Source organism: Phyllostomus discolor, chromosome 6 (genome assembly GCF_004126475.2).
Source record: "Phyllostomus discolor isolate MPI-MPIP mPhyDis1 chromosome 6, mPhyDis1.pri.v3, whole genome shotgun sequence".
In the NCBI taxonomy this organism is placed as follows: domain Eukaryota; kingdom Metazoa; phylum Chordata; class Mammalia; order Chiroptera; family Phyllostomidae; genus Phyllostomus; species Phyllostomus discolor.
This window is the reverse complement of record NC_040908.2, coordinates 145,540,361-145,552,989: the sequence shown is the minus strand read 5'-3', so window position 1 is coordinate 145,552,989 and position 12,629 is coordinate 145,540,361. Positions and strand designations below refer to the sequence as shown.

The window sequence follows — 12,629 nt, the reverse complement described above, 5'->3', positions numbered from 1 at the left end:
CTCATTAACCCATGTGTAAACTTCTGTCACTCATCTTGTTTCTCAGCCCCCTTAAAAATTAGGATTTTCTTAGACTTATGCAAGGATGAAATAATTTCAGAAAGATCCCACATCCCAACAGGACCTAGGAGGATTGTCAACTGGAGCTGAGTGATTTTAGTTGGTGAACAATTTTTAAAAAATCAGTGACAAATACATAGAGCTGCCTGGGGAATACAATGCCTGTTGGCTGAGATTAATGGCGAGATTAATAAATGGATTGCTTGATGAAAAGGCGAAAGAGAACAAAAACCAGTAGAGATTGTGGAGGAGGCTGCTTATTAATGAACTGTCAACCCAAGGAAAGTTCAAGAAACTCTTCTGTGTTAAATGCAGCAGGCTGGCACTTCTAATAAAAGTCGAGGTCCTTCAGGAATTAATTACACTGGCCTTACAGCAAGAATTCGTGGAATTGAGAAACGCAGTGGCACAGACCAGCACCGGCCGCTGCTGCAAACCAGGGAAGCTGCAGGAGAAACAAATCATTTTTTTCCCATTGATATGTAGGACATTGTAGTAGCATAATAGCTGGTCAGACATGGGGATGAATGATGGGGTCCAGATATACACTGACTAATGAAACTACACATACTTTGAGATTGAAGTCACTTCTCATTTCATATGTAAAATTCCCTTCTGGAATCTGATTTTCTCCTTATCCTGTGTACCCGCCACGGAGGAGTCCCAAATAATTTTCAGAGTGATTATATGGGAGGCAGATGGGCTTGGCCATGATTTATCAAGCTACGCCAAGAGAGAGCACCGTGTTCATTTATTCTGCCTTGCTGTAGTTTCCCAGTTTGGTTGGCTCGACAACACCTTCTCTTAATTAAACTTCGGTGTTGCTTTGGCCCGATGGGTGAAGCAACCCAAAGGAATGCCGTGACAAGATGGAGATTGTCCAGAATTTGCAATTTGATATCTCGAGTTAGATATCGAAAGCTTCGTAGCTTTTGTTTACCTCTGCCTCGAAGGTAGAGTGAAAATTTCTTCTGTACTGTGTTTAGACCAAGGGCTCCCAAACAAACCATTCATCTCTCGGGTTTCAAATTTCATAATTAACCACTTCAGTTCAGGACTAAATGTATTCCTAATAGAGCTTGGGAATGTGCCTGATGGTGCATGTGCTAGTTTTCTAGGCATGAGATAAATAGAAGATAAGTACACTCATGAATAAATAAAAATGAAGACACATGCAATAGAGGTATTTAAGAGACTTGCACTTGCAGGCTCCTTGGAGAGGGGTGTTATTTCAGGGACTGGATGTGAGAAACCTTCTATAATAGCATTTAGAGCGACGTTTAAAACCACACGTAATGAAGACGTTTATGCGAGTTGGATGTGCAAAATACAAGGGGGAGAACAACTTTTTGTGGGGGGGAGAATAACTTTTGATTGGTTCTCGTGATCATGTATTTCTCTTTTGGGGTCTTAATGTAAACAATCAGCCATTGTTTTCCCTCATCCCACTTTTTAGAACTGGTTAAGGGGCTTTTAGGAAAAAAGCTCCCTTTACTTGTACCAGAATAATAAAATGTATGGGAAATGATTCCTTTAGCTGTGCGTAGAGTTTATCATCCTCTTTCTTTTGCTTGTCACATCCTCGAGTATTGGACCATCCACCACCCATCACTCTGACTTTTCAGGCCCTTGTGATCCACATGACACTTATCCTTTTGATTAAAGCAACTTAATGGCTTTTTCACGAATAATTAATCTGCTGCCTTTTTACTTTCAGCTCCAGGCTTTTAACTTTAATGTTGAGTTATCCAGCCTGTGTTGCCTTCCAAAGTTTCATTACCTTTAGCCTCTTCCCTTCAAAGGTTTAATACCCCTTTAGAAACTTCAATGTTAGCCATTGTAAGTTTTTTTAAGGCTTCCAAATGACCCCCACATACCTTCTGCAGTGTACGAAGTGTCTGACTGTGCGGAGATTAGTGGGATGCAATGGAAATTATTTCAGGCTCGTGTGTTCTGTCATCCTGGAGAACGTGGGGGCTTTCACAGTAAAGGGAAGCTAAAACTCCATTTTTTCTTTTGAAGAGACAATTGCACGTTTATATTTTTGTAGTTTTTGTGTTTCTAACTCTGCATGTTTTTCTAACAGTGACAATTTATACCAGATGACCTCCCAGCTTGAATGCATGACCTGGAATCAGATGAACTTAGGAGCCACATTAAAGGGGTAAGATTGTCTCTATTCCATTGCCCTTTGACAGTAACTTAACGCCCTTTTGAACCATCTTAAAGGTGCTTATACCTTCTGATGAGAGTACAGTTTTAGAAGAGTAGTCAAGGCTCCTTTCAGAGTCCAGATGTTTTCCTCCCACCACCAGTTAGTGGGTTGTGCTCAAGTATTAAATTTGCAGGCATATAAATAAGGGACGTTTTGTCTGGAACAAGGGAGTTAAGAATATTGGGAAACCTTAACATGGCCTTTACATACTGAAATTTTTTTTTAGAGTTCTTCTAAGTTGTCTCCATTCAACCTCGTTTAATGTTTATATCTTGCCAGTGATACCACAGATGTTACCTATTACATATCTTATCAAGAAATGCTTTGTGTTTACAAAGTTGAGGCTCTAAATTTACATTTGAGAGATAATGATTTGGATAATGCAGAATCTACTGTTCTCATACCTAGTTGCACCAACAAGCTGCTTCACACTCAATATACAACTACAGTAGGGAGAACATAAACTATCAAACGTAGGTAGGTAGGGGCAATTCTCTCCACCTGAAAATGAACAAAGACAAGCAAGTGGGACTTGCTTTCTCCAGCGAAAGACCTTACTTCCAGCTTTCTAGCAAGCCTGGGTTGAAAGACAGTTGGATGTGACCCTCGGGACGCTTCTGTGATTTATCAGGTGATCTTTTAGGTCACCTCATCTAGTCTCCCTGATAACATTATGAGGCCCTGGTACTGGTACCCTGTTTTCCAAAGAAGTAAATCAAGCTCAGAGAGTTCAGTTCCCAAGTTCACATCATATGAAGTGGTAGAGCTGGGACTCTAAGCTCAGACCTAATTCCAAAAGCCCAGGCTCTCCCAGCCTCCCCGTGGGGACTTTCACCTCACTGTCAGCTCCAGCGGGCCTGGAGGCTCAGTCCAGCACTCTGCACCAGACAGCTGCCTTCACATTTCTGTGTATTCAGTGGCTTCTCATCAGATTCTGGGTTCTGGGGGGCTTTTAGAGCCATGCATGCTCCATTCCCTGTTCCCCACCTCTTCTTCTCTTCTAGAGTTGCTGCTGGGAGCTCCAGCTCAGTGAAATGGACAGAAGGGCAGAGCAAGTGAGTGGACAATGCGATGATGGCAAATGGCATAGGCCTTGTTGGTGGTGCCCGGGGGCGATGCAGGAGTTAGGACTGACGAGGGGTGATCAGGATAGCCATCGGTGCCCTGGGATGGGAAACTTCCAGTCGTCTCTCTCTTTCTGCTTCTTATGTATTGAGGACATGCTGTGGATGAAAGTGGAGGTGGTGACGTTTCTCATCAACATACTCCTGGAAAACAGTCTTTAGAATGATGCAGTAGCAACCCTGCTCATTTCTTCATGACTCTCATAAACTACTAAATTTGTGGCATTACACATATTGCTGTTAGATCAGTCAGATCTTTCAGTCCTACTTCCCTTGCCTTTTCTCCCTTTTCCTTTACATCTCTAAGGGAGAACCTAATTGTTACCCTGAGTCCATGGCCAGACTTCCTGCAAAGAATTTTTCCTTGCCAGACATCTGCGCCTTCCTCAGTCCTGGAGCTTGTACCCTGGGATGTTTCTGGAGCTATTTCTTCTGATTTCATTTTCTCTGCTCGAACACCAGGACCAGCCTCCCTCTCCTCATCATCCTTCCCTTTGTTGGCTCAGTCCTGCTTTTTTGGGTTGTCCTTCAGTAACCAGCAGAGTTGTTTCTCGTCTTTTTTTTTTCATCTTTTAAGACTTACTGTTAGATCGTTCTCTCCACCCCACCCCCAATTTTTCTTTCCTTTTTTAAAAAATATTTCATTTATTTATTTTTAGAGAGGGAAAGGAGGAAGAAAGAGAGAGAGAGAGAAACATCGATGTGTGGTTGCTGGGGGAATGACCTGCAACCCAGGCATGTGCTCTGACTGGGAATTGAACCTGCGATGCTTTGGTTCACAGCCTGTGCTCAATCCACTGAGCTACTCCAGCCAGGGCTCAATTTTTCTTTTTTATCCAAATCTCCACTTCCTCTCTCTAGACCCTAAAATAAGAAGCTTCCTGTTGATTTAATTCCGTTCTTCCCCCACTTGCATCCAAGGAAGGGGATGCCGACAAGTTCAGCATTCCACCTCCTCCCAACTTACGTTTCTTGGCATCTTGGTCCTGCTGTTTCTTTCTGGGTCTCTTCCTTTCTTCCCCCCTTCTCCACTCAGCATTCAGTATCTCCCCCCAAACTGAATGCCACGAATGGAAGGAACATGATTTTGAAGTGTGTATGTCACAGTTTTTAAAAAAGTTTGAGTGCAGGGTTTTTTTTTTTTTGCTTAATTACAAAAATTACAGATAAGGAATCTCGGCATCTGTTTGAATCTGGGTCTTTCCACAGTTGAGATAATTTTGACATCTTTCAAGGTCTTTAGACATGTGGTAATAATAGTCACTTGCTGGGGAGTCAGAAGCTATACTGTAGGAGGAAATGCCGAGTATGAATAATTTGTCTTTTTCAATTCCACATAAGAAGAAAAAAACTAGACGAGTTTTTTCATAGGTCTGATGCTTACATTTTGAGGCAGGATTTCTGGAGTCAAGATGTATTTCTAGAATACTGACTTCATTCAGAGAGCTGTATCACAAGGATCAGGTGGCCGCAATAGTCTCGCAGAAGAGCAACTCTTTGGAGAGCAAAACCCCTGTGCGGTTGCCTAATTTACTAACCTGATCTCTCACGCTGGGCGTGTCCTTTCAGAGCATGAGGCAACTCCTCCAACATCTGTTCCCATCTATGAATGGCACATTTGTCCAAGGGTGGATGTTAACAGTACTGGACCCCGGGTGAGCGGCTGTACCCATGTTTCCTCTTCTGATCTCATGACAGTCCTAGGTTTGTGGCCACATCCACCTTTCGGATGAGGGGGCTGGTGAGATTAAGCCACCTAACCAAGCTCACGTAGGGAGCCAGTGGCAGAATGATGCTGAAACCCTCACCTGTCTGACTCTAGATTCTGGGCCCTAGATTAGAGTTTCTTGAGCTTTCAGATTGTGACCACAGTAGAAATACCTCTCACACTGAGATCCGATACACACACATGCGTGTGCATGCACACACGCACAACACGAAGTTTCAGAAAAACAGTACTTACCCGTGGTCCATGCTGTGTGCACTGACAGTTGCTACTTTATTCCACATCATTTCTCAAGTGCTGGTGGTTATATGTAGATCAATTTTACAAACCACGGGTGGATGATGACTCACAGGTTGCCTCTCTTAGCTCGTGAGGACAATGCCTCCCTAGCTCTTTCCTCCAGGCCCTCAAATAGCTGAGCACGGGATTCTGTTATTCCAGCAGAAAGTTTGGTTTTTCCTAGAGGGGACGTAATCTGGGTAGGTGTCATTATTCCCTGTAATACCAAATTTACTTTCTTTTGTCATGATATAAGAACACTGAAAATACACTTCAGAAAAGATATTTCATAAAGATGGATAAAGAGAAAAAACCCATCTTCTGCTTTAATCTTTAAGCAGTGTCCTGACACTATTTTGAAATCGGTGGTAAGAAAAGCGTGGTGACAAGGTAGATATAGAACAGGAAAACGGGAGGGTTCACTCATGCTTTGGAGAAGAAAGATGTAATTCCCATGTTGCTCATAAAAATGAGGTACTATCAATTTTTTATTAAAAGATCATGTACTTCAGACTCACCCCCACTAAATACATGTTCATGTCTTCTTTCCTTGACAGTGTTACTTTTATTAAAAAAATAAGGTTGTTTCCTCTTGTCCTAACCAGTGCACGGAGATGTCTTCCTTTAGATGTCTGGGAGGTGATGGGCTAGTGGGCGGGGCCGGTTTTCGGGGAGAGCACAGGAAGCAGAGAGGAAAGCCTCACATATAATTGGGAGGGGCGGATGCCACTGTTTTACTCTTGTCTCCTTCTCCCTTTACTCGTTTTCTAATGTCTGCCTGCTCCTGGGACCAGAATTACTTTTATGACCTCACATGGGATATCATTGTATTTCAATTTCAAGTCGAAGAGAAGATACTTGATGAAACCACTTTTCTTAACTCTGACCCTTGACCTCACCCACAAACAAACAAAATTAGATTTTTCCAGTGGGTCACTGAGAGGAAAAAGTTGCCAGGGACCTTCTCTAAGTATTAGTCCACCTTTACGAATAATTCTGTTTACGGTGCCTTGGCGCTGCCTGCTTTTATTTCTTGAAAAAGATTTTCTATGTGCTCTTAATGGCTGCTGAATTTTTAAGGCTGCTCACAAGCCTTGGCTACTCTGTCAGCCTCTGTTTTGTCTCTCCTGAAGAAAATATCCTGCAAAATGGAGAAACACAGCAACCTTGACCGTGGTCCAAGTTATTAAAACAAGGAAGAAGTTATTCTCCGGGGATGTGGGTAGGGGGAGTGGGAAATCGAACACAATGGAAATGGTAAAGGAGTGCTGAGCAAAATGAATGTCCCTTTGCTGGTCCAAGAAGTTCGCAGACTGTTGGGAACACACAGTATTTGACCTGTGGACGCTTGAAAGGAAACACGAAAGCCTCGTGACGAGTGATGTATGGTGCGAGCAAAGCCGCGCGGTTTGGTGGGGCCAAGGCTGTTGAATCTGGAGAAGATTCCCTGCTAGACATGGTCTCATCCCTGAGAACCTGTGCCAAAAGAGATAGCTGTCTTCTCTGGCTGGGAGCTCCGATACACAGCCCAGCACCTTCCCTCTCCAGCTCGTGAACATAAGGTACTTGTCCAAGAGATTTACTTCTTGAAAATGCATAGCTGCTTTTAAGTGACTCCTGGAGCTTGAGACGCGAAAGCAAAGGTGGAGAGAAGCAGCTCTGTGAACACCAGCATTCCTGAGTGTGCTCCTCCACCTCTGCCCCCTGCAGAAAGTTAAGTTCTCCTTTTAAATAAACGGTTACATTGATGCTTTGTGAGCAAGAGTACTTTGCCTTGCGTGGGACTTGGCTAGGCGCTGTTAGCCCTAGTGCAGAGCTGAGCCTGGAGCCTGGGACTGCGCGGCTCTCAGGATGGAGAGCGAGACTCAGAATAAGTCTCGTCCCTGGTTCCTGTCCGAGTGGATTGATTCAGTTGCTTTTTTGCCTTCACTTTTCACTTCCTTGCTGCTACTTTCTCCTCCCTAGTTGTTCACCTTTCCAACTTTTTTCCTTTAAGCATATGACCAATGGATTTATTTAATTATGTATAAGTTATAGAAAAGTTAGAAAAGACAAATATGTAGGGGAAGAAATGACACTCCTCTCAATAGCCCAGTGAAACTACAGTAAGTATTATGTTGCATATGCCTTTCAACCTTTTTCTGTGCGTACACACATACATTTTGTATCACTTTCTAACAAATGACCGGATTCTGCTTAGATCTGATTCAGCAAATGCATGGCTATAGCCTACTGCCGTTTGAACCTTCACGAGGGCGTTGACTTTTTGAAAATATTGTCAACCTCTCAAAAAATAGTTTGGGCTTTATAGACTTCCCGTCTCCACACCATGTTCCTAACTATTTTATTTTAAAGCAAAGAGTCATTTTGTTCTTGTAAAGGAGAGGAAGAATGACAGGTTTGCTCCAGTCAGGAGAAGGAGGGAGCTGAGTGGGAAAGATAGAGAAAGGGCGGGTGGTGACAAAGGGGCCAACTTGGACATGAGGAGCTGGGTGCGCTCAGCACAGGGGGTGAGGTGGGCTGCACAAGGACTCTAATCTGTTGGTGGAGGTGTGTGTGTGAGAGTGAGTGTGTGTGTTGGAGGGGAGAGGGTAGCAGATGAGTGGAGGATCTCTTGCATGAACTAAAGGAGATGTTGAACTTCTCATGTCTGATCCCATCATGGTCCCTTCTGAGATCTTCTGCTCACCATGTATCCTTCTCCCTGTCTTCCATCCGAGAAAAAAACCCATCCCTTGTAGCTAGAAAAACATTGATGTAGAAGCTGCATGAATAAAAAGTCGTTCTGAAATAAAAGTTGATCTGAAATAAGGGCTACTGTGCATTTTAGAATTTTTTTCCCTGCTCAGAGCAAACAAGTTCATTTATTCTGGGTTTATTTATTTCTAACTCTTCATTTAAAAGGCTAAGCCACAGATGTAGTGTTCTTAAGGCTAAGATGGTGAGTCTATTGAAAAATGAAAACAATTTTTTCCCTTTGATCATGAAAGTAACACAGGCTTATTATTTTTTTAAAATTCAGACAATACCAAAACATTATAAAGAAGTACCCACGTATTTGTTTTCTGATGAGAATAATCAAGAAGAGGCAACCCCTAGCGCCCCCCCCCCCTGCCCCCCGCCAAAAGAACACAGAAAAAAACCCAACAACCCCAGGAATGGATGGGAGGGGATTGGATTGCTGGAGCAGTGTCCTTGAGAGAGCAGAGGCTCTGGGAGCCAGGGTGTGTTCCCAGTTAGCGAGGAGTCAGGACACTTCATTTAGTAACAGTACTGACTTACGAGAGTTCTTTGTTTGAAAGGACGTTAACCCTTTGCTGTCATAGTTACTGCCAATCTTTTCTGTGGTTTGTGTTTTAACTGTAAATGTTTTTTTCTGTCAGAATTTTTTTTATATAGGAAATGTCAGTTCATGCATCTTTTTGTTACGTGTATTTTCACCTTTATTGAGATACAATTGGCATTTAACATTATATAACTTTACAATGTACAGTGTGATTATTTGAAGCATATATTTGCATATGTTGCAAAATAATGACCGCAGTAGTGGTTTGCAGAATGGTTACCTGCGTAGTGGTTAGTTAATATCTCTGCCACTTTATCTGAAGCACAGAATGGTGGCTGTAGATAACAATACTGTATTAAATACCTGAAAGTTGTTAAGAGGGTAAATCTTAAATGTTCTTACCGCACCATAAAAAAAAAGGTAATTGTATTAAGTATTTTCCTCGGCTGCTTTTGAGTAATAAAGGCTCAAGTTTTCAAGTTTTGGCTTTTCAAGTTTTAGTTTCAAGTTTTTGGCTTTTATATCATGCCTGGAAAGATTTTTTCTGTCCCAAAGTTCTTTTTTCAATGTACTTATTTATTGGTATATTTTTGATTCGCTTTTTCCATTTAAACATGTAATTCATCCTGCATTTATTTGGCAGTTGTATTTCACCTTGATTTGTTTCTGGATGACTAACCAGTGTCCCCAAACTATTTTGAATAATCTGTCTTTTTCTCACTGATTTTTTTTTTTTTATCAATTCTTGGATCCTATCAAATTCCTTGCATCCATTTCTAGACTCTGTTTCCTTCTTTTGATCAGTCTGGCTCTTGCTGCCAAGTATCAGATTGGTGTTTTGTTTTGTTTTTTCCTATAACTTTATATTCTGTTCAATGATCCGATATTTCCCTAGCATTATACTTTTTAAAAACTATTTCTGGCTACTGTCTCTCGTTTATTTTAAGATGAACTTTAGCTTCATTTTGTTAATTGCAGAGAAAGTCTATCAAAATTAGTTCGTTAATTGTGACAAATGCACCTTACCAACGTGAGATGTTAATAATAGAGGAAACGGGGTGTGTGGTATAGGGGAACTGTCTGTATTATCTTAGAAAGTCTTCTGTAAATCTAAAATTGTTCTGAAACAGCAAGTTTTATTTTTGAAAGTCTTAATTAGGATTTTGATTGGATTGCATCCAGTTTAAAAATAAGCTTTGGAGAAGATTGACTTTTGAAAAAAATTTTAATGCTTTCTTCAAGAACGCATTTTTTCAACCTTTTTTGGGGTTTTGTTCTATGTCAGATGTCCCTGTTTAGAATTTCCTCCTTTTCAAGATTTTTAACAGAGTGCTGCTGGCCTCAAAGTGTGAGCGAGTGTGTTTGAGAGTGTGATTCCTTTGGGTGTATTACAGGTTTTTCTTTGTTTCTTCACCACGAATTACTTTGCTGTGTTACTAACATCGGTTTGGAGGGTGTGGCCTGCAGAAAAGATCGCTCTGCTCGGCCTTCGTACCTACAGGCCTCAGTTTCAGCTGGAGACGCAGGAGGGACCTTAGTTTTAAGCGCTCTGTGCAGGATGCTGGGGTTTTAGGGAGGGGATTTTTTAAAGTAACTGGGCATGTTTGAGTAAATTTTTCTGTTTCAATATTGTGTGAGTGGGCTGGGTGGGAGCGGTTGGGAACATGTGTGAAGTTCAGGGTTCATTTCTCATGTGGATTCGGGACCTTCATTCTTGGGGTAAAGCTAGCAGCAGTCTGTGGCCCTAGAGCAAAACGCTGGGGGTATAGAATCCAGTGGATTAGATAAAACTGGGATTTTGATGAATTAGTACCTCAATGTCAGACCACGTGCAAGGGGAGACACAGATATTTCTTATATGGTCTGGTGAGGTGGTTTGTGAGAAAGCGAATTCCTGTGTGCGTATGCACTGACATAGGAAGGGAAGTCATGCCTAAAAATATTCATGGCCCTGGTCAGGTAGCTCAGTTGATTACAGCATCATTCCAATGTACCGAGGTTGCGGGTTCACTCTTGTCAGGGCGCATGCAAGATGCAACCAATGAATGGATAAATAAGTGGAACAACAAATTGACGTCTCTCTCTCTCTCTTTCTCTTTCCCCTTTCTTCTCCTCTCTCTCCCTAAACAATCAATAAATAAAAAATTAAAAAAACATATCCTTCCAAATAGTACGGGCCAGTAGTAAACATAATGGATGTTTTTGGATTATGTTCTCCCCAAACTGTTTTGAGAAACTGGATTTAAAATATGTCTTAGCTCTGCTCCGAGCGTGAAATAAGAGGAAAAAGGTCAGCTGGAGGAGGTGTGTGCGCCCTTTCAATGGTAAGGGTGGCTCTATGGTCCGTAAGGGTTGATTTATACAAGCATTTTTGTCAGGCCATTAACCATTCAGCCAGTGTCCCCTATTAAACAGTGGCCAATGACTAGGCTGCATGGGAAGTGGAGACATATGAGCTGTGACTATAAAGAAACTTTCAGAAGAGGAGTTTAAACCAGGTTTTAGTAATAAGAGCGTGGTTGGGACAAACGGGCATCTTCCTGAAGGCAGTACTTTGAAGGGACCAGTACTCATTTACAGGTATCCTGTTTTGATGTTTGCTGAAAAAATAAGTCCAGTTACCTTTAGATAACTGTTAGATTACATATTAATCTGGGTTTTTTTTTTTCTATAGACAGTGGCAGGACCCCAGTTGTAACTAGCATAGGTCAAAGGAGAAATTTATCGGCTTAGTATATTGTATTTATAAACCCCATGTCTGGATTCAGGGGTTCAGACAGTGTCATTAGAACACTTTCATTGTCTCTTGTCTCTGTTCTCTGTACTGGCTGCCTTCTCAGGCAGGTAGTCTCTATTGAGGCAAAAATAGCTCAAGGAGAGACCTCTATGGTGGTTCTTCTCCAGCAAAAGACCCAGGGAAGGCTCTGATTGGCCTGGATTGGATCATGTGGATAGAAAATGCAGTGATCTGATTGGCCAGGCCCTAGGTGTGTCCTCACCCCTGGATCCTGAGGGTGGAGTTAAAGAAGGGTGATTCCCTGAAAAGAAAAGAGGGTTGTATTGTCAGAGGAAGGCGGGATGGATATGAACTGGTCAAAGCAAGAGATACTCAATAATTTACAAAGTCAGAGTTAATGAAAGTGGGGTGAGTCCTCTTCCCCTCCAGATATTATGTGGAGATGGATGCCATAGAGATGAATGAGACTTGGGTAGAAAATAAATGGAAGATGGAGTGAGGGGAAAGTCTTCTTTCTAATGCTCATCAGAAAACTGTTCATTAAAAGGTACAGTAGTTAGAATTACTACCATTGTGCAATTTCTCATTAAAATAGACAAAATATATTGTTTTTGTTACAGTAAAAAATGTATAGTTTTCTTGAGGTCTGACCTGAAAGGAAACACCTGAAGGCAGGAGGAAGGTAAATTTTTTAAGTAAAAAAAGTAGATGATTCTTTTCTGTAGACTACACTTCTGAGGAAATTTTATACCTATGAATTATCAGATTATAGGCATTACGTGTTTTCTTTTAGCTTAATCAAATTTAAGTTTGTTGTTTTATTTTTAGGTTCTACTTTCTCTGCTGAGATAGGGAAAGAAATTTCATTTTTTGTTTTGTCTTTTCCCTTTATATTCTCAGGAGCAGATTAATCTTTTGGTTTTAAATATATCATTGATTTGTTAGATTCCCATTATAAAAGATTAAATGACACAGGCACAGAAAAGAGAATGACTAGATGGCATTGCTGATACTATTTGTGCAGAATTTTGAATTTTATTTGAATAGTGCCCTTAGCTTACCACACGTGGGCGAAGAATAAATTAATGTCCATATGGAACTAGAGGTAGCTGTGCTAGGTTGCCCCCAGCTCGGAATTTGTGCAAAAGGGTAACCCATTATCTATTCATTTCTCCAAGGCGGGTCTTATAAATGGATATGAA

General features: G+C 41.5%; 1 protein-coding gene across 4 annotated transcripts in view; it reads left to right on the top strand.

Moving 5' to 3' along the window:
- Positions 1–12,629, top strand: part of WT1 (WT1 transcription factor) — a 48,257-nt gene that overhangs the window by 16,187 nt on the left and 19,441 nt on the right. For 2 of the 4 annotated variants that reach the window (XM_036029195.1, XM_036029194.1), the window contains 2 exons: positions 2,147–2,224; positions 3,280–3,330. In XM_036029195.1, the coding sequence (XP_035885088.1) occupies positions 2,163–2,224; positions 3,280–3,330 (113 nt within the window). In that variant the 5' untranslated portion in view covers positions 2,147–2,162. The remainder of the gene's footprint in view (positions 1–2,146; positions 2,225–3,279; positions 3,331–12,629) is intronic. The other 2 variants (XM_036029193.1, XM_036029196.1) reach the window with 1 other exon arrangement.